The 22061-nt window shown below is 40.1% G+C and overlaps 1 protein-coding gene across 2 annotated transcripts; it reads right to left on the bottom strand.

The window, feature by feature from the left end:
- Positions 1-4622: 4622 nt before the first annotated feature.
- LOC131243701 (large ribosomal subunit protein eL36x-like) lies at positions 4623-21745 on the bottom strand. Of its 2 annotated transcripts, XM_058243214.1 has the most exons (4): positions 21723-21745; positions 19548-19673; positions 17964-18163; positions 4623-4859 (listed from the first exon to the last, which is right to left on the bottom strand). In XM_058243214.1, exons 2-4 carry the CDS (start codon positions 19647-19649, stop codon positions 4829-4831), a joined length of 333 nt encoding a protein of 110 aa, XP_058099197.1. In that variant the 5' UTR covers positions 19650-19673; positions 21723-21745; the 3' UTR covers positions 4623-4828. The 2 variants fall into 2 exon arrangements, with proteins under 2 accessions (XP_058099197.1, XP_058099196.1); XM_058243213.1 differs by lacking the exons at positions 4623-4859; positions 21723-21745 and adding an exon at positions 15310-15554 and having other exon boundaries at positions 19548-19693.
- Between the last annotated feature and the right edge of the window lie 316 nt (positions 21746-22061).

A 22061-nucleotide genomic window follows, 5' to 3' on the forward strand; every position in this document is an offset into this window, starting at 1 on the left:
AAGCATCGAGAAGGTTAGTATATTGATTGTAATCTTGTTTTTCTTCATAGTGGAAGTTTGTACCCATGATTTTTTATCCTTGTTGAGGTTTTTCCATGTATATTTTATCTTGTGGTTTGTTTGGAATGCTTTGATTCTTCTTCTATATTATATTTCTTTCTGTTTACCATTTATAGGTGAGACCAGAGATTGGATCTTGGTTCACTAGCGTTGTTGGCGTGCTGCGCAACACTCACCTCCGTGGGTTGGTTTGTGTCCGGCGCTTGAAGCTGTGAAGCATTGAATTGACATTCCTATTTCAACAAACATCAGTATCAATGACAGATCAATGGTACGGCATACTCAACTAAGTTTCAAGAAATGAGTCACGTGGGCGGGCCCCATCATGGATTGTGACCATGAAGCTGGACATAAAACACTTAATTTTCCATTGAAAGTGACCTTTTTTTCTTTTTCTTTTTCTTTTTCTTTTTTTTTTTTTTTTTGCTGTACTGGAAAGATGACAGGATGCAGTACAATGGTGGTGACTCATCCATGGTATATAGCCCGTCCCAATCATAGTCCCATTTTGCCTATAATTTAGGCAGATTGAGTGGTTCTAACCAGCCAATTGGTGGCTATTAAGTTAGATCAATTTCGAACATATTGCATCAAGGCTCAGTGCATTTGTATTGATAATTGAATTATATTCTATTCGCTTTCCTTCATTTTTTTATTTTTTTAAAATTTTCAGACAATGATGTCTAAACAGCGTTCATTCAAGAAACTAAAAAGATATTTTCATCCAAATTGTAGCTTACCCTCTCGTCTAGTTCATCCCACTCTTCATATGTCATATATGCATGACGCTTTATCTTACTAATGAGAGCATGTTGCAATCCTTACTAAACTAAGAGACATTTCATCTTAACCTTCCATACTACAAAGTTATTTCTCTCTATAAATTTCTCTATTTCATACTTAACATTAGATCCCTTAGAAGGCATGTTTTCATATTCAATAAACTCAAAACTCCAACATTAGCTCTAATATCACTTGTTGAGAAGATGTGCAAAAGCAATCCCAAGTTATAATCAAATAATAAGAGACCAATCTAACCAAGTACAACAAAAACACAAGATTTTACATGGAAAAAAACCCTCACAAGAAAAAACCACAGCATAAAGCAATAGCAAATCCACTATAAAATCAATGTTATAAAAGATGGAAGAAGCTTATCAATCAGAGAATACCTCCAGAATACCACAAAAATCCATAGATTTAAACTCTCATTGTTACCCAAAAACCTTAAGCATGTTCTCAATACCTTAATCCCTTATTACAAACCCTTTAATAGGTTAAAAATTGAAATAGGAAATAAAACCCGCAATTCCGCAAGTCGGTTAATGGGAGCTTCGATTATATTGAGTGTCATCGACGTCCCATTAATAAGATCAAAGTCACCTTCGATCATATCAAGTTGGACCCAAAAACTGTCCAGAAAGCAAAGGCCAAAAATTGGGATTTTCTCAATAGGATCGACGGTTGCTCGATGGGATCGAGTGGTCCGTCAATGCCATTAACAAACTCAGCTATATAGATTTAAGATATCAGACAACATGAAGCATGTATATGATACACTTAAAGCATTATTCTTCCCCTCTTGTCAATAAGAGATGGTTGTCGGGTTACTAACAAACCACTTCTAGGATACAATAAGCTTTGGCAATTCTGTTTGTAACAATCATAAAGAAATTACAGCAAGAACTCGACGACGTAGTTTCTTCCCTAATAGACTATGAATTGTGAAAAAAGGAGAGAACCCACTATACAGGGAGAATGATAGGGATAAGAAGTTAATGGTAGACTGTTGAGAGAGAGAGAGAGAGAGAGAGAGAGAGAGAGTCGCTGAAGAACATTTTGTTCTGCTTAATGGTAAGATTGTTGAGAGAGAGAGAGAGTGTGTATGTTCTGCTTAATGGTAGACTGTTGAGAGAGAGAGAGAGAGAGAGAGAGAGAGAGAGAGAGAGATCTGCAATCTTTCTGTGTTTGATTGCTTCACCATTACTGGTTTTTCTTTCATTTTGAACCTTAAAAGTTAAAAAATCAGATTGGAGATCCCAAGGGGGCGTTCTGATTGTAAGTCGCTGAAACATTTTGTTCTGCTTAATGGTAGACTGTTGAGAGAGAGAGAGAGAGAGAGAGAGAGAGAGAGAGAGTCGCTGAAGAACATTTTGTTCTGCTTAATGGTAAGATTGTTGAGAGAGAGAGAGAGTGTGTATGTTCTGCTTAATGGTAGACTGTTGAGAGAGAGAGAGAGAGAGAGAGAGAGAGAGAGAGAGATCTGCAATCTTTCTGTGTTTGATTGCTTCACCATTACTGGTTTTTCTTTCATTTTGAACCTTAAAAGTTAAAAAATCAGATCTTATTGTGTTCTGATTCAATCTGATGGTGCAACCAGGATTGAATTGCCACAACTGATGGGTCTTTATTTCAGGTAGAGCTACTCTGCTGCATCAACCACTGCACATTTGGAGCAGAACTAATCCTAAAGACAATATCTTGGTCATGCTCAGCCCATATTCATCCAAGTAACAGAATTTTCATTATCAAGATATGCAATCTTCAGCAATAGAACGTAAGCTTGTTCTACTTGAATTTTTCAACAATATATAAATCTTAGATTTTTTTGGTCGCCGAGCTTCTAGCTAGGTTGATGTAGAGCGGGTCGCAAACACTTTCATGTCCAAGATGGATCAGAGAAGGCCCGATCAGAGGCAAGCCATCAAGACCATCAGAACCTTAAAACAGGCATATCTCGCAAACTGGAATGAGTTACTCAACTTACCATATATGATTTTGAGGTAGGACGAGTTACTTTGGCCAACCAACCCGGCTATGCCAGGTTACCCACGCCAAATTTGCATGATTCCACGGCCGAATTTCATGTTTAGTTCCATTTTTACTATAAATGGTAAGTTTTAGTTTGATTATAACTCTTCATCCATTGGGCTTTAGGAGTTGTGTCCAACATAAAAAGTGCTTAGAATAGTTAGGAGAATAACGTGGTTAAGCCACATAGGACACTTACTATAAAAGTAAATTTACTATTTATAGTAAGTTATGAATTTCTAGGAGTTTTAGTTATAGTTTGCTTCTGATTTCTCTCTCAATATTGCTTGGTATCCCTATTTAAAGGGTTGTGAACTCGTTTATTTGATGAATCAATCAATTTCGAATTTATTAGAATTTATTTCTATTTTCTTGCTTTCTTTCCTCGTGGATTCGAGAACTCTCTGTGAGGAGTCCAGAGAAGCTCCGTAGATTCAGAGTAGTTATCCTTGAGGAAGACGGTGATCGACCTCATCACGTTCATCCCTGCGTCATAGGTCTCTTTAATGTGGGTCAAAAAAAAATCCGACGAAGATGATCGATTGTGGACCCATTGTCCATAGAAGGTTTTTTTCAGAGATTTTGCTAGGGCAAAATTTTTACAATGGCACCTTGGCACTTGAGGGGGCCAACAGTAATAGAATTCTTACCTTCAAAATGAAACTGGTTACTTTTTTCTTTTCTTTTCTTTTTTCACAAAAATTGGCAACATGTTCCGGACGATGTGGCCATTTTCCCATATTTTAAAAGGAAAGATGATGTACATTCGAGTATTTCAGGTGGGCTCCACAGAAAAACTTCGGACCTGACCTATCTTATCAGGTAAGCAGAAAAACAGGGAATGGAGAAAGAAAGATTTGCAGGAAACAGAGTAAAATCTGAATTCCGAGGAACAGCGATAGGGCAAAATTAGAATTCTCTAACAGTTCCAAACGAAACTGATTACTTGTCAATACTTGGTCATGTCATAAAAAATCAGTTGATCATATTTTCTCCAATGGACATTTGAGCTTTTTGAGATTGATTTGGTCGATCAAGCAAAGGGTGGGAGCTTTTTTGTTGCTTTGGTTGATCAGGTCCGCATCCTTTTTTTCAAAGTTTTCTCCATCTTTACAGATAGCTAAGAGCATGAGATTGCTAAAAGCATCTTATCACATCGAATGACCATGACAATCACCATCCATTGCCAAGTCTTGAAGATCATCCCGCCAAGAATTTGCAATGGCTTAGTTCCGCCAAAATGCACAGGAAGGCCCAAGCAGTCACCACTCCCTCCCCTGACCTGTTACATGGTCGCCATGGCCTCTCGGCCATGTGATTCATTTCGAGATGCAGCAGCACCAGTCTATTTTTTCTTTTCTTTTTTTCTTTCAAAACCCTACTAAACCTACCATGATGCCCCAAAACAATGTCCAGGCAGCGCTAGCATTAGGTGGTTTAGGACCATTGATTGTGTATGATAACATGTGGATGGCTGATGTAATTAAAATCAATGGATTTGAGCTGTGTATCAATGAAAGCAGAGGTCTGGAAATGGGAGAGTTTTAACTCATAAAAGTGCAATGGTACACATTTAATGGGCAAAACTGACAGCTGTATGGTTAGAGTGGTCCAATTACTGCATTTTTTGGCCCATAGGCTTATAGCCTCATCAAAAGATGCCTAAGAATGGTGAGATTGCAGGTAAATAATCACTACCTGCACAAATGGCAAAAATTCCACCCATAATAACAGAAAAGAAGCTACCATAATACCACAAGTGAAGTCTGACTCAAACTGAAAATTCACATCCAAATCCAAAACGATATATGAAGATTCTGAAGATCTAAACAAAACCTGCTAATCAAAATCTCAATTCAAACTGTATCAGGGATCCATAAATCTCTCAGCACATGGAGTCACTTTTGATAAAGATTTCCCATATAAAACCATGGAATTTCAGGTTATCCATGCTTCATCACTTCTTCTTGTCGGACACTCCGGCAGATCTGCATGCACAAAACACCAGAAATGAAGCAAACCTCATTGCCAAATATTCAACCAGCACAATGCAACCAGAAAGTTTCACAAACATGTTCCACACCCCAAATTGATACTGGATGCAATCCAAATCCCCATGCTGTGGAAAATTTTACACAAGCCTTTTGAAATCTGGCGATGCAATAGATTTTACAGAGTTGTGGGCCACACTATATGGATGAACTGGTCCAGAAGCCAGGCAAGTCCACTCAACAGGCCGTACACATGCATTTCATGTGGACCACCCACAACATTTTTTTGTTCCGAAGGTGACCACGTGAGTTGGCTGGCCTTTTTTTTTTCAAGTCAGGTCATATACACACCATAATGGAACCAACCCAATGTCCCACACATGCCAGGTGGCTACGAAGGGGCATAGAAAATTTCTTCACAGCCCGGATTTCTGATTTTCGGAAAATCTCAGTCAGGCCTGTGTCCAAACAGTGGTGACATAAAAATGGCCAGCAATATTACCAACATCGACTTTGATTTTATTTTTTTATTTTTATTTTTTTTTAAGAGACAAGCATGGGAATGGTCCCCTCCGTTTTGGATCTCCTTTATCGCAGATCCAGAAGTTAAAAGCCTTAATAACCAAGGGCATCGACATGCCAGGAGCAGTTATTGAAATTGACACATCATCAACACAACCCCTAATATTTGATGAATCAACCAATATTTTTGAAACAAAGGTGACTCTTCAATTTGTGTAGGCTAGTTCTTTGAAGGCCAATGTGCGTTGCCAAAGGTTATATATTGTGAGACTTGTAGGTACCATATCCATGTATGCCCATCCATAATATCCAAATCACAAGCTATCCCATCCTGGATGTGGCGTAGCCTGAAAATCACACTGATAAGATGATATCAACCATCACTTTTCTTTTTCTGTTTTGATCTATAGCGAAACATATTATACAAAACCTTGACTAGAGTTGTAATATACAAACAATAAGATAACAATACTTTTTCTGATTAATAATCATTTTTCCACTAAAAAGAAGAGAAAAAAAAAAGTTAGAAGAAAGGGAAATAATTGCCAAAACAAATCAACCTATGCTCAGAACCTCAGACACCTCTTTTGTTAGGACAAAAAACGGGCCTACAAGGGAAAGTGAAAGCTCTCTGATGCCTCACGAGCCACAAGAAAGCGTACAGTTTGGCCACAGCACCAAAAATTGGTCCAATTGATCAACCCTAACCATCAACCGATGGTTGAAAATGCAGTGAAGTCGCCACATGCAATACGCAGAAGTCCAATTTGAGTAATTTCTCTGCTAAGGCCAATCTACATGAGGGTGGATGATTGGCTAAGATCACTCCCACAAATTACTTCTAAACGATGGGGATCCATAAAAGCCTCACACAGTATCATTTCTCACAAAAGTTCAATTTAACTTCAGAACCAATGGCAATTCTACAAACACACGCCTCTCAGCGCATAAATCCATGCGCTGGAACGCATGTAGGTAACCAGGCTGAAAGACAGGACAGTCCAGTAGTCCGCTCATCAGGCAGGCCCCCATGCATCTATGAAAAATGGGCTTAAAAAGGGAAGGACCAGGGATCCATGAACACATGGGACCACCTGATTTTTAAGCCAGGACAACCACATAATTCAGTCCACCAGATAAGCAACTTGGAGATCCCCACATGCACGTACAGGTTCTAGCAGAGCAGTGTGCGTGGGATTAGCAAACTTCATGGAACCAAAACATATGCAATTCACCAACAAATGCAAAACAAATTTGATCATGCCAAATGATCCCAGACTGAATCAACTATGCCTCCAAACCCAATTTACTTGAGGCCAGCAAAATATGAATTTTCAAGAGTAGTGATTTTTTCTTTTCATTAAAAAAATAATAATAATATTTAAAAAAAAAAAAAAATCTAACATTTATTTATGCCTTTTTTTTCTTCTTTTTTTTTTTTTTTTTCTTTTTTTTCAAAATTTGAGACTTTATATTGAAAGGATGTAAAGCACATCAGAGCTGTACAGGGGAGGAATTTGGGCACCGCCAGCGAAAAAGCTGCGGGCCCACCTATCACATGGATAGGAACCAGGACACTAACACATCCCAAGCCTACCTTATCTAAGAACAGAGAACCGCGGATGATGGGGGGAGATTTCCTAGGTGACTGTAGATGTGGTCAGATTGGCTAGTGCACCACTGAATATGCTTCCCTTGAAGTATGGGTGAGGAGAACCTCTCAGCCAATTTTAAAGAAATTGAAACGGCCCTCCAATACCACAATGACCATGCACAAAGGGGGGAGTTGGAAAGGAGTTGAACCACAGCCCTGGAATCAGATCCAAATCTCAAGTGGACCACACCATGGGAAACAATGATTAATGACAATTGAAAACTTCTTAGGGGCCAAAAAAGTTATGGATCACGTGATATATGTCTGGTTCTTTCATCCAAGACTCTGTGACCTTTTAAATGGTAAATAAACATTTTGTTGGGTCCCACAAAAATTTTAATGGTGGGTGTTCAATCACCATTGTTCTTTGTGATGGGGTTAGCTTGAGATTTGGATCTCATCCCCTAAAATGATATAGAGAAACCAATGGATAGCGTGGATATAAGACACATCAATTATGGTGGGTCCCATAGTCAGGGATCCATCATAGCAGTGAATGGCCTTTAGACAATGATGCAGATAGCTTGCTGACCTTGCCACTAGGGCTATGTGGAGCCCATATGATGTATGTGTTTTATCTACATTGTCCATCCTTTTGATAGCTCATTTTACGCCATGAACCCAGAATTATGACACATCCAAAGCTTTTTACATGTGTGCATGCACACCCACTCACACCCACACACACAGTAGAACTCAGGACCTCTACCATTGAGTCATGAGTAGGGACCCATAGCATATCCAAAGCTCAAGTGGGCCAACACCATAGAAAACAGTGGGGATAATGATGTCCACTAGGAAAAAATGAGGCAAATCCAACGCTTAAATTAAATTTTCTATTGCTTTTGAGTTGTAAGTTTAGTCCCACATTGGATTTGCTTAAAAAGGTTTCTTGTATGTAAGTTAGGCCATTTGTCTTCAGACTTAAGCCTCATTCAGGAGGCATGTGAATTTGGTGTTGTGAGGGGGTTATGCTAATAGCTTCAATCTATGTCATTGACCACACGTGCCAATTGTGCCTTTTTGTTTTGAAATATAGAGATGTTGCTAATTGGTTGGTCGCACCTGTTAGCCCTCTTTGTTCTTTTTTTCTATTTTACGAGTTGTGTATCCTAGATGTCGATTGTTCTAGAAACCTATAACATTTGGGATGTTATCCAAAGAAAGCAAATTCGATTTCAAGTTGAATGACTCACATCACACCTAGACTTAACTCTTTAAGTATTCTATCTCATTTTTAAATTTATTTAAAAATAAAAAATAAAAATCTTATAGGTTTTCTATTTTTAATAGTTTATTTAATTCAACTAAATATTCTTATGACAATGATTACCTCTTTTAAGAGTGACATCTAAAGCCCCATGGCTTTAATACTCTTCTTTTGAGCCAGGTGCAACCCAGATGATTAAACTTGAACCTGACAGACCCGATCGGTTGGATGCCATCGATTACCTCCTCAGTTCATCTACTCAGGGTTACTCAATCCAATTCTCAAGCTTTCGTTTCACTTTCAACTGAAAGCTCATATTCCACTGAATTTTTCTTTAATCCAAGGTTAGAATAGGAAAGCAAGGCCGTAACACAGGATTTAGAAATATGTAACCATGTTTCAAGGTAGACACGTTAATGTCAGGAATGGGCCCGTTTAAAAGACAGACGTGACCTGTCATTACTCGAGTGAGCAAAGACTTTTTGAGTGCGCAAAGACTTTTTTTAAGTCATGGGGAAATAAATAAATCCCATACACAAAAACGCAGCGCCAATGTGGAGAATCTTGTGATGAGGGGTGGCCGACATCATGTTCACTCTCTTGAGGGAAATTCAGTCCATCCAAAATGGTTAACCCTACTGTGAATGAACCACAGAAGCTTTTCTATACGGGTGGGTCCGATCCCCACCAAGACCTAGCTAGCTAGAGACAGACGGTACTGTCAGGGGTTTTGTGAGGCCCGCTTTAATATATGTGTTTTATCCAAGCCATTCATCCGTTTTGAATCGATCATTTTAGGGTTTGAGTTAAAAATTGAGGCAGATCAAAGGCTCTAGTGGACCGCACCATAGGAAGCAGTGGTGACAATGACCCCACCGTTGAAACCTTCCTAGGGCCCATCATAATGTTTATTTACCATCCAAACTTTTTGTACGGTCACAGTGATCTGGATGAAGGGAAAATATAAATATCAGCTTCATGCAAAACTTTTTTGCAGCTGGTAAGAGGTTTTCAGCCGTAGGAATTCAATCCCCACTTTTCCCTGTGTTGTGCTCCACTTGAGCATTGTATCTGCCTCAATTTTTTGACTCATTAATTACTTGAAATGATTTTTCAAAATGGATGGACAGCATGGATAAAACACATACATCAAATCACGGTGGGCCTCACAGAGCCTGTGACAGGACCGTCTCTCTGGCTAGATCCTGGTGAGGGTGGTAGCCCGTCCTCGCCCGGACAACGGATGTAGCTTCGGTGGTTACCTGACTATGGAGCCTACCGTGATGTATGTTTCTTTTATCCATGCTGTCCATCCCTTACGACATAATCATTTTAGTGAATTAGCCCAAAAAGTACAGCTGATCTAAATCTCACGTGGACTACACCGTAGGAACAGAGGTGATTGGCAATTGAAAACTCACCAGAGGCCACAAAAGTTTTGGATCAAGATAATATTTGTATGAAACTTTCATCGAAGTCTTTGTGACCATATCATCCAACAGAAAGTAATGCTGACCTTCTATTTTTTAATCCGCTTATACTATCCACAAGATATGTTACATTGATTACACAGTTGAAGCATAAGATTTCTCCCCAATTCAAGAATTGGGAGTGCGCATTTCCAAGTCATTCAACCCGCATTAGCTCTCAAGGATGAATCATGTCCCCAATTATCCTACATTAGAAGATCCTAGCTACAAATTTTACATAAATGTTGGACATTCCTACCCAGTTGAATTGATTCTAATTGTATATCCCACTAATGTATGGATAAGCTTGATTTTTATTTGATTTGATTTTCATGGTAGGGTTCGTTGTCCCCATGGTGCTGATGTTTTGCACAATTGGCTGTCAACTTGAGAGATGTCATTGGATCATAAATTGCAGTACCTTGATGTATCTGATTAGTTCTGACAAACAATTAGTTATTTTTTTTAATCCTCTAGTTGTCCTTGCACGACACGGCTCAGTTGTTCTTAGAATAGCTTTCAGTTGTGAAAATTTATGTTTAAAAGGGATTTGAATAACACTTTATTTTTTGCTTCACACTGGTGGTATATTATGCTACTATTAAAAGTATATAGCTTAAGAAATGCTAACCGCTCATTTAAGGTCTAATGGAAGTAAAGTAGGAAAGTATAGTCATTTGATAAGAAAAATCTCATTTTACATCTTTTTAATTGCTTGTCTTATTCTTAATAGAAGTCTTTGTATTGTAATAGTTCAAGAAAAGTTAATATTCTTATTAGGCAGGTGCAATTGACAGGTCCTCACTTTGTCAGTATAGGTGATGATAGGTTTTCTCCAGGTATTCTTTTCCAATGTAAATTGGCGTTTTATATGATGAAATGAAGCTTGGTTTTTTTTTTTTTTTTTTTTTTTTTTTTAAAGGTGCAATTGGCAGGACCACATGTGATGGGTTACCCCTCAATTCTGGACTTGGCTTATGATTAACCAATCTGATCCTCTTTTCATTTTGCTTTACTTTATTGTCATGCTCGAGGTGCCTAAAGCTAGGACTTGTATGAAAATTTCTTTTTCAAAAGTTAGAAAAGGAATCGCAGGCTTTGTGATACACGACTTAACTTTATCGTCAACTCGAGGGATCTAAAGTCAGGATTTGTATGAAAATTTCTTTTCCAAAAGTTAGGAAAGGAATGATAGGCTGTGATACACGACTTAGGAGTATGTAAACATGTCCTGAGGACAACACAAACATGAGCTGCCGCCAATGTAGAAAATTCTTTGGTAATGAGTGTGTTGTATCATGTTCACATTGTGAGGAAAATTCAGTCCGTAAGTCCAAACGATAGTGCCTAACACAAGGTTTTTAAGTATGATGGTGCATGTAATCCGTGTCAATAATGGACACAGCTTATGTCGGTGAATCCATGTGAACTGACTGTTATGTATGTTTCTTGTATACACGCCGTCCATCTATACAGAGAGATCAATGTATGTTTCTTATATCCACACCATCCATCCATATAGAGTAATCATTTTAGGACATTAGCCTAAAAACGCACTAGATCCAAATCTCAGGTGGAGGAAACAGTAGTGATTGACCATTAAAAACTTCCTAAGGGCTACAAAAGTTTTGGATCAAGTTGATATTTGTGTGGTACTTTCATCCAAGTCTTTTGTGATCTTATGAACCAGTTAGATGGAAAATAAATATTTCAGTGGATCCGAAAAGTTTTTAATGGTGGGCGTTCAATCACCTTTCCTGTGGTGTGGTCCACTTGAGATTTGGATTTGCTGTATTTTTGGGCTCATACCATAAAATAATATGAAGAAACGGATGGATGACATCGATATAAGAGGTGGACCCAAAATCTGAGATCCACGTAAGCCACATTAGCTAGTAATGGAGTTTAGATCGGCACGCAGTTGGCCTGCGACCACCAACCTCCGTGTTGGCCGAAGACTCGAGCCCACCGTCATGGATGCATTTTATCCGCTTAGTCTATCCTTTCGCCAAGGGTCCACAGCTATGTTTATTAGTCATTTGAAACTGTAGAGAAAACACGGCTTATCTAAAACTTTCGTGGTTCCGCATGGGCCTTCCAACACGAAGGTTGGCAGTGATGGAGTCACCACCACTGCATATGAGATGGGATCTAATAGAGACTTATACATAGAAGTTGGGGTATTTTGGTCTTTTAAAAAACAGATTTAAGTAATCTTCCAAAGAGTTAGAACCTTTTGTGGCCAATAATCTTGATGTATGTGTCTTATATCAATGTCATCTAATTGATGCAGAAATCTGGTTAGCCTTCCTAGTACCTTTATGTACTTGTATAAGAAGAAATGGATAAAAAAGACTCTGGATAATGCAAGCGACCATCTGATGCCTAAGTAGGTAAGGCTTCTGGATCTAGTTGAGTAAGGAATTTTAGGCTATAGATTGTGCGTACATTGGAGAGATCTCTCTATTTAGTAGGGATGAGTTGTAATAGGATTTAAATTCCATAAATGTGGTGAGGATCTTCCTGTATTCCTGGCTGAGATCTCGGGCAGATTTGTATACTGATTGAATTCCTAAATATTCGCCCGTGATTTCAGGTGAAGGTAGTCAGGATCAGGTTCAAATTGATAGAAGGTAGGTCATGCCAACCAGAAGTTGTGTTGACTTGGAAATATGCCGACCTGACTCTCTTCGCAAGCAGTTGAGTCCTTTTTGGTGTTGGGCAAGTTGGAGGGCGTTTCGACCTATTGGCGGGATGCCCAGACCATCCTCACTTCTTGCTCGATTTTGGAGTAAGAGGTCAAACCTACAATCGCGACCAAGCTGGCCAATTGTGCAAGGTCTTGACCTGACTTTTTTTAATTGGCTGGTCTATTTTCCTTACAACACCATCCATCCGTTTCTCCTAATCATTTAGCATTAGCCCAAAAATGCAAAAGATAATCTCAGTTGGACCACACCATAGGAAACTTTTGTGATTGAGCAACCACCGTTAAAAACTTCTTGGGGCCACAAAAGTTTTGGATCAAGCCGATATTTGTGTGGTCCCTTCATCCAGTCCTGTATGACCTTATCAACAGGTTCGATGGTAAATAAACATTCCAGTAGCCCTCAACAAGTTTTTAATGGTAGGCATTCAATCACCACTATTTCTTCTGGTGGGCTCTGCCTGACGTTTGAATCTGCTTAATTTTTGGCCAGTTCATTTTATTAATGATATTGAAAAACAGATGGATCGTGCGGATTTAATACAAATACATCAACCTGGCACCACAGTCCCGGATCTCCCGTCCTCGGTTGCGGATCCGAAATCGAGTTTTCTTTAGTCAGGATGATGTCTAGTCGAGCCGACTCCCAATTGTCCGTTCTCTTGTTAGAATTTCGAAAATAGTTCAGAACTAGGGTGGCAATAGGTTTTTGCGCCCGTCCGGGTTAGGTCCGGGGTGCTAGAACTACCCACCTTCGAACTTAGGCCCAAGCTTAATCTTTAAAGAAAAATAAAAAAAAGTTAAGCTCAAGCATAACCCAACCCAAGAACTGATAAGATCTCTATTTCCCATTTGAATGTTCCTTGATCAAGTGAACCAAACATACATAGAAATAGGTATGTTAGAGGAATGAAACCATTTACATTTAAGGTAGATAGGTTGACTGAACGAGAGTTGGAATGACATGTTTGTAGGATACAACACATATCCATAAAAGGTTAGGTAGGGAAACCTGTGGTAAAATTACTTGAGCCCAGTCCAACCCACAGAACCCATTGGGCTATGAGCCTGGCCCACGAGTTCAGATAGTAGTTCCAAGCTCGGCCTAGAGCTAGGTTAGACTTGTTGGGTTGGACGCGGATTGCGTCCTACCCCCGCCCTATAAGTAATCCGTCCGGGCAGGGCTCTGTGGGGCCCACTGTGAAGTAAGTGTTTTATCCACATCATTCATCGTTTTTCTCAGATAATTTTAATGTATCAGCCAAAAAAAGAGGAGGTAAAGGGCTTAAGTGGACCACAAAGTGGGGATTGAACGTCCACCATTAAAAACTTCTTGGGACCTGGAGAAGTTTCGGATCAAGTTGATATTTGTTTTTTCACTTCCTCCACGTCTACATGACCTTATGAATAGGTTCGATGGTGTTAAAAAATAAAAATAAAAAATAAAAAATAAAAAAAAACATCGCAGTGACCCTTAGAAAGGTTTCAACGGTGGGTGTCATTATCACTGCAGCTTCCTTTGGTGTGGTTCACTGGAGCTGTGGTTCTGCTTCATTCTTATGTTAATACCTTAAAATGATCTTAGAAAAGCGATAAACGATGTGGATAAAACACTTACATCACAGTGGGCCTCACAGAGCCCTGCCAGGATGGATTACTGCCAGGAGGGGTAGGACGCAATCCACGTCCGGTTGGGTTAGGTTGGGTTGGGCGGGCTACCCAGTCTATAGTCCCCCTTGTTCAAAATGGTATTGACACCCATTCTTTAGGGCAAGGGAGAGGCTGACACCATCTGAACCATCCACAGAGGCTGTCATGTTCTGGGCGTACGGCTGACATCATCTGATCCATCCACATAGGCTGTCACGTTCTGGGCATCCGTTGATTTTGAATTGTAACATGGCCTGTTTGCCTTGCTCTATTTAGAGCTTTTGGGTTTAGTTGGCCTATATCAGCCTAGCTCATTGATTGTCCTGTCAGCATATGGACAGGGTCACGAAACAGACAATAAATTAAAAATGGTTTAGCCTTAATATTATTCAAGCAGAAAAATTGGTGGTAATTAAGGATGTTCCCTTTAATTGATTTTCAACTAAGATCCATAACTGATTGTTGAATATCACTGCCCCTTCTGCTGTATTTCAGGTATTGGAGGATCAACACCCTTTTTATTGGATTTCTACGGACATAGAACATCCAATGAGAGCTCACTCAAGAGAGTTGTATGAAGGATACATCAGGTGCAGTACTCATAATGGCATGAACATGAACTTTTGATTTTGGCCCAAAACATGAGTGATCAGTTTGGTGTAGAGTCGTCAGTTGGGAGGGTCATATGCTGAGAGTGGTGCAGTGGTTGCATTGTGAACAAGAGCTCTTGACTTTGGTTTGAACCATGAGTTAGCTTTGGTGCTGATGGGTCAATTGCAGGAAGTGGATTGTAACAAACGTGCACGCAATCAGAGGTGGAGTGTACCATAAAGACGCCTGCTCATAAATCAGGCCAATTTGGTGAGTGGGCAACTGAGCTTTTGAGACCCAAATACAACATGACCAGATCCTTCACATGCTTGCCATAATGTCACGTGTGATTTGCTTTACCTCTACAGTCTCTCCTAGTGCACATTGCTTTAATTATTATCGCCTAAGCAGTTTGTATTTCAATCGTGGATGGCCATGCTCAGCCCCACTAGATGCTTGATCAGAATCCCTTGATCGTAAAACCACATGCATAGAGGTCAAAACTGACAGCTGTATGGTTAGAGTGGTCCAGTTACTGCATTTTTTGGCCATCAAAAGATGCCTAAGAATGATGAGATTGCAGGTAAATAATCACTACCTGCACAAATGGCAAAAAATTCCACCCATAATAACAGAAAAGAAGCTACCATAATACCACAAGTGAAGTCTGACTTAAACTGAAAATTCACATCCAAATCCAAAATGATATATGAAGATTCTGAAAATCTAAACAAAACCTGCTAATCAAAATCTCAATTCAAACTGTATCAGGGATCCATAAATCTCTCAGCATATGGAGTCACTTTTGATTAAGATTTCCCATATAAAACCAAGGAATTTCAGGTTATCCATGCTTCGTCACTTCTTCTTGTCGGACACTCCGGCAGATCTGCATGCACAAAACACCAGAAATGAAGCAAACCGCATTGCCAAATATTCAATCAGCACAATGCAACCAGAAAGTTTCACAAACATGTTCCACACCCCAAATTGATACTGGATGCAATCCAAATCCCCATGCTGTGGAAAATTTTACACAAGCCTTTTGAAATCTGGCGATGCAATGGGTTTTACAGAGTTGTCGGCCACGCTACATGGATGAACTGGTCCAGAAGCCAGGCAAGTCCACTCATCAGGCCGTACACATGCATTTCATGTGGACCACCCACAACATTTTTTTCTAAACCGTTCCACCTTTGAAAAACCTTTACTTTTTTTTTTTCCGAAGGTGACCACATGAGTTGGCTGGCCTTTTTTTTAAGTCAGGTCATACACACACACAATGGAACCAACCCAATGTCCCACACATGCCTGGTGGCTATGAAGGGGCATAGAAAATTTCTTCACGGCTGGCATTTCTGATTTCCGGAAAATCTCGGTCAGGCCTGTATCCAAACAGTGGTGACATAAAAATGCCCAGCAATATTGCCAACACCGGACTTTGATTTTTTGTAAGAGACAAGCATGAGGATCTTAGAGGCACACTCTTATGTCTAAACCACACAAGCAATGTCAATCTGAACTTCAAACTACAGCATGCACCACCAATGATGTATGACAGTGATCCACTGTGCAACTACAATTGGTCCCCACAGCTTTCTTCATAAGAGAGAAACACCACATAGGAATAGTCCCCTCTGTTTTGGATCTCTTTTATCGCAGATCCAGAAGTTAAAAACCTTAATAACCAAGGGCATCGACATGCCAGGAGCAGTTATTGATACTGACACATCATCAACACAACCCCTAATATTTGATGAATCAACCAATATTTTTGAAACAAAGGTGACTCTTCAGTTTATGTAGGCTAGTTCTTTGAAGGCCAATGTGTGTTGCCAAGGGCTATAACGTGTGAGATACTCGTAGGTATGTTGCCTTGTTCTTTGAAGGCCAATGTATGTTGCCAAAGGTTATAACTTGTGAGACTTGTAGGTACCATCCATGTATGCCCATCCATAATATCCAAATCACAAGCTATCCCATCCTGGATGTGGTGTAGCCTGAAAATCACACTGATAAGATGATCTCAACCATCACTTTTCTTTTTCTGTTTTGATCTATAGCGAAACATATTATACAAAAAGATCTTTACTGTCTGATTGTGCAACTGCATTTGCACTGCTGACCTTTTTTCTTTTCACCCATCCATTTGATGGCACTTGTAATCAGTTATGATTGTGCAATCAGTGTAAATTTTGGGCCATGCACGATCCAAAATGGGGCAGACAATTTGGACGAGCATGCCAAGCATAAAGGTGGACAATCTACCACATTTTAGATGTGGTAAACACGCACTGTAATCCAGCCATGATTCTTTTTCATTATCAAGTTAAATCTGCATTTTAAAGAAACCTGACAGTTTAAAACCATGATAACACCTAAGCACTGGACATTTTCCATTCCCATACAAAAGCTAAAAAAGTCAAGAGTTTCATGGTAACTGGCACAGTCAAGATGACACACCCATGATGCAACCTTTCGTGCAATGATGTCATCAAATAATCTAAGCTTTGGTGTGGCTTGAGATAATTATTATTTAATTTTTGCACTTGCTTCTCTATGTCTTTCCTTTGGTTGAAATAATTATAAAAACTTTGAAGTGGTAAACATAGAATGTTGGTTTCTTTCAATCTGACCAATCTTACAACATTCATTCAACATGGCTTTATTAACTCTATAAAAGTGGCTCTAAATGATAATGTCTATTGTCTACTTCACCAGGACAGTTACTTTCATCCCTGCACCAACCCACCCGACAAAAATATGCACGGTGCCACATGTGTCACTCTGGGAAATGCATGGAACATCCGAGCCCTAAATCAGGTGGGCTCCACTGTTCAGATGACCTGGCCAAAATCACAGGCCAGTCCGCTTATCAGGCAGATGCAGCTGGAACATAAAGTTCTTTAGACCAACCTTTGTTTTGTACTTGATTTGTAAATGTTGCACGATTGCAACTTGACTGGGTGGATTATTGAACAAGGTCATCTACAAAAAGGCACTTATTTGATGCACAACTCGTGGTCCCACACATGAGTGATCCATGTAGAGGTACATGTTGTCACAAAAGAGCTCTATCAGGACATTTGTAGACCTAAGCACCTTTTGTCAAGAAGGAACCTAAATGTGTATGGAAGTTTTAGGTCCTATGGATAGGATCATAAGCAAAAAACTTCAAGAGTATGCCCAAAGTGCGATGTGGGTAAGATGCTTCCATGTGGTATCATACCTACTAGAATCACTAGCAGATTTTAGCATCTATATATCGAATGACGAGAAAAGAAAAGAAAAACTTCACCTCATCTTGCGAAGAACATTGGACATCTCCTCACGCTTCTTCTTCGCTCTTTTGTGGGTACCTAACTTTCTCTTTGCCAATTTCAGTGCACGCTTGTCCTTTCCAACTTTCAGGAGCTCAGTAATTCTCTTCTCATAGGGAGCAAACCCAGCAACTTCCCTAATGATGCCCCGAACAAAATGCACCCGTTTGCTAGTTTTCTGAGAAAGAAAAGCACAGAGCTCATAACACATGGTGAAGTACTAGGGGCAGGGTTTAAAGTACCATCCAAAACCAATACCTATACCCAATACGTACCAGTATTGCTTATGAAAGATCTTGGTGTATTGGCCCCACATCAGACCAAAACAGCCTGATATGGGGCAATGCATAGTGGTATCGATGGTGAACGTACGATACATTACATAACAGAACAATTTCAGACCTTGACTAGAGTTGAAATATACAAACAATAAGATAACAATACTTTTTCTGATTAATAATAATTTTTTCCACTAAAAACAAGGGAAAAAAAAAAGTTGGAACAAACTACAAAGGGAAATAATTGCCAAAACAAATCAACCTAGGCTCAGAGCCTCAGACACCTCTTTTGTTAGGACAAAAAATGGGCCTACAAGGGAAAGTGAAAGCTTTCTAATGCCTCACAAGCCACAAGAAAGCATAAAGTTTGGCCACAGAACCAAAAATTGGTCCAATTGATCAACCCTAACCATCAACTGATGGTTGAAAATGCAGTGTAGTTGCCGCATGCAATATGCAGAAGTCCAATTTGAGTAATTTCTTGGCTAAGGCCAATCTACATGAGGTTGGATGATTGGCTAAGATCATTCCCACAAATTACTTCTAACCGATGGGGATCCATAAAGGCCTCACACAGTATCATTTCTCACAAAAGTTTAATTTAACTTCAGGACCAATGGCAATTCTACAAACACATGCCTCTCAGCGCATAAATCCACACACTGGAACGCATGTAGATAACCAGGCTGAAAGACAGGACAGTCCACTCATCAGGCAGGCCCCCATCTATGAAAAATGGGCTTAAAAAGGGAAGGACCAGTGATCCATGAACACATGGGACCACCTGATCAGGGGACGGGACTGATTTTTTAGCCAGGACAACCACATAATTCAGTCCACCAGATAAGCAACTTGGAGATCCCCACATGCACATACAGGTTCTAGCAAAGCAGTGTGTTAGCAAACTTCACGGAACCAAAACATATGCAATTCACCAACAAATGCAAAACAAACTTGATCATGCCAAATGATCCCAGACAGAATCAACTATGCCTCCAAACCCAATTTATTTAAGGCCAGCAAAATATGAATTTTCACCGCCATCATCAGTACAGTTCCTCAATTGATGTCCAACACAATCTCATTTTCCAAAAAAGAACGCAGAGAATATAAAGGATTTCACTTCCACCCGACAAAGTAAGCAAGGATTGGTGCAAACCTGCCGCTAAAATGTTGAATGCTAAGAAGTTCAATCATCGTTAGACATTCAAAACCCAAAAATCTGATGAAGCAAGAATTAAAGCAAACCAATCATAAAAAGTATATCAATTTTACATTACATACCCCTTTTCTGGCAGAAGGGCGAGGAGCCAATTCCCTTTTTGTGACAACATGCCCTTTGTTCAACCCAACAAACAGCCCACTGTTAGGCTGCGATGGAGCCATTACAAGCTACCAACAAAGCTATGCCTGAAAATCCAATTGACAACAAAAGATTTTAGTGGCAAACTGAGTAACACAACAGCTCCCTTTCCGTCACATGTAACCATTAAAGCATAACCAAAAAATACAGATAGTCATTATATTATTTTTTAATATATATTTTTATGACGACAGGGTGTCTCTACTCCTTTAAGGTGAGACTATTCCCTGCGGATGCACACAATCACCCCTCAACCACATGCATCGGGTAATCCACAGAGAGGGGACTTGAACTGGTGTTTATGGAGAGCAAACCCACGACCAAAACCATTCAACCAAACCATGACAATCAATAGAAGAAACAGCATATTATGTTCTACCCACCAATGGTACAAGTGAGGCCTACCTTTAAGAACCTAAACCATTGATCGTATAGGGCTCTATCATGGGATGGACCATCTCCCTTGTCGGATGATGCTATCAAATGGGGCGGCTTCAAAATGGACAATTACAACCAACGGTCCACCATTTAATGAGGCCTAGTGGACCAGCTTGGATAAACCGATAGTGGAATTTTTTGGGTTATTTGGTGGCCCCAAGAGAGACATGCAATGAACCGAAAGCTCATCCGCCCAAGTATCTCCCATTGCATAAGGAGGAAAATACTCTATTTCAAATGAGGCGGTCAATGGGCCAAGCCCCGATCAAGAAGAAATAAAATTTTGAATAGGTCTGGCCCGATCAGCCCATACTGACCTATTAAAAATCCGGCCCCAAGCCCAACACCGGACTGGGCCAATGGACAGCCTGACTGGTACACCATTTACAATCCGACAACCGGATGGCCAGCTTCATCCGGTGGGAGTCTTTTCAAGGATTGCCCATCCATTGGGGTCCACATAAGGCGTCTGGACCATGGGTCCAGCCAATGGTGTGTTTGGATTGAGCATTGTATATTTCTTCAAAATAAAACTTAATCGCCTGTTTGGATGCCTAGAAGTTATTTTAAGTTGTAAGTCACTTACAGGTGAAAGTCACTTACAGGGAAGTGACTTCTCACCCCCATCCCCCTGCAGTTTTTTGGTAGATTTGCTTGCAAGTGACTTACGTTGTAAGTTACTTACAAGTGAATTTTCTCCCCCAAACACCACCTCACTTCCCACTTACCCAACTTACACGCATCTAACGGCCTGTTTGGGAGAGTGGATTTGGAACCCCTTGGATTCGGAACTCCCTCGATTTGAAATCCTCTCATTGTGTTTGGCACTCGGAATTTAGAATCCCCTCTAATTCAAAATTAGTATGCAATATATACTTAGCCTGAAAATGATGACATTCCAAGTCTCAGATGGGCCACAAGCATAAGATCACATCCAAGTGACTAACCATTGATTTACATGGATAATGTTTGGCCAGCGCAAATCATCGTATTAAAGTAATTATAGTGATGCAATTTGATAATCTAATTGTTCTGGGAGTCTACCGACACACATGTTACACATATAACTTTTGGAAGGATTTTAGATGTAATCCAAGCTTTCACCGTGGATTTGAAACCCCACCAAATTCATGGTGCCAAACAACCCCTAAGTAACATACATAGGCATAACATGCCGCTCCATCAAAAGCAAGGCCCCTTTTTTTATTCGAATCAGCAATGGTAAACTTGGAGCCCTTCTACTAGTAATCTAAACCGTCCATGCCATCATGGATGAGCCATGCCCTAATATCTCCCTCACCAGATGATCCTAGCCATCCAGTAGGCGGATCCAAATGCAAAATTACATACAAACGCCTATTTTAACAGTAGCCAACCAGACGGTCAGAAACTACTGCGATTCCTACCTGTCCAAATTAAGGGCCCACCATATGAACGGCCTAGTACACCCAAAGGTGGGGACCACGTGGACAGATTGTTGGCCGAGAAAATGTTCAACTACATCATTACAAAACAGCTCAAAACAAAATCAAACCAGAAACCAAAAAAGCAGAAAAAAATCACGCAATCTCGATTCTGAATGGTGAGTGAGGAAAGGAGAGATGAATAAATATTCAAGAATAGAGAGATATTAGAATCGAAATCGAAGCGACTCTTACCTCTGTTTGTCGTGGGAAGCGGACAGAAAAACCCTAACCCTAAATGCCGCAAGAAACCCTAGATGGGGGGCGTTCCTCTTAAAAGAGAGCGATTGCTAAATGGACTTGGGATTACAGTTATTTACGAAGGCGGAACTCGGAAAACCGGAAGGGACTCGCGCGCGTGAGATAAGATCAAGGTAATGGGGCGTCGCTGGACACGTGGAGTTTATTTAGTGTGTCCCGATGGCGGTACGTGTTCGTTCTTTGATTTTACTGACCGTCCATTTTTCACGTGCATGAAAAGTGGGGAAACGGATTGGCTACTCCCCTCCATCAGCCAATGGCTGGTGGTCGGTG

Source organism: Magnolia sinica, chromosome 4 (assembly GCF_029962835.1).
Source record: "Magnolia sinica isolate HGM2019 chromosome 4, MsV1, whole genome shotgun sequence".
In the NCBI taxonomy this organism is placed as follows: Eukaryota; Viridiplantae; Streptophyta; class Magnoliopsida; order Magnoliales; family Magnoliaceae; genus Magnolia; species Magnolia sinica.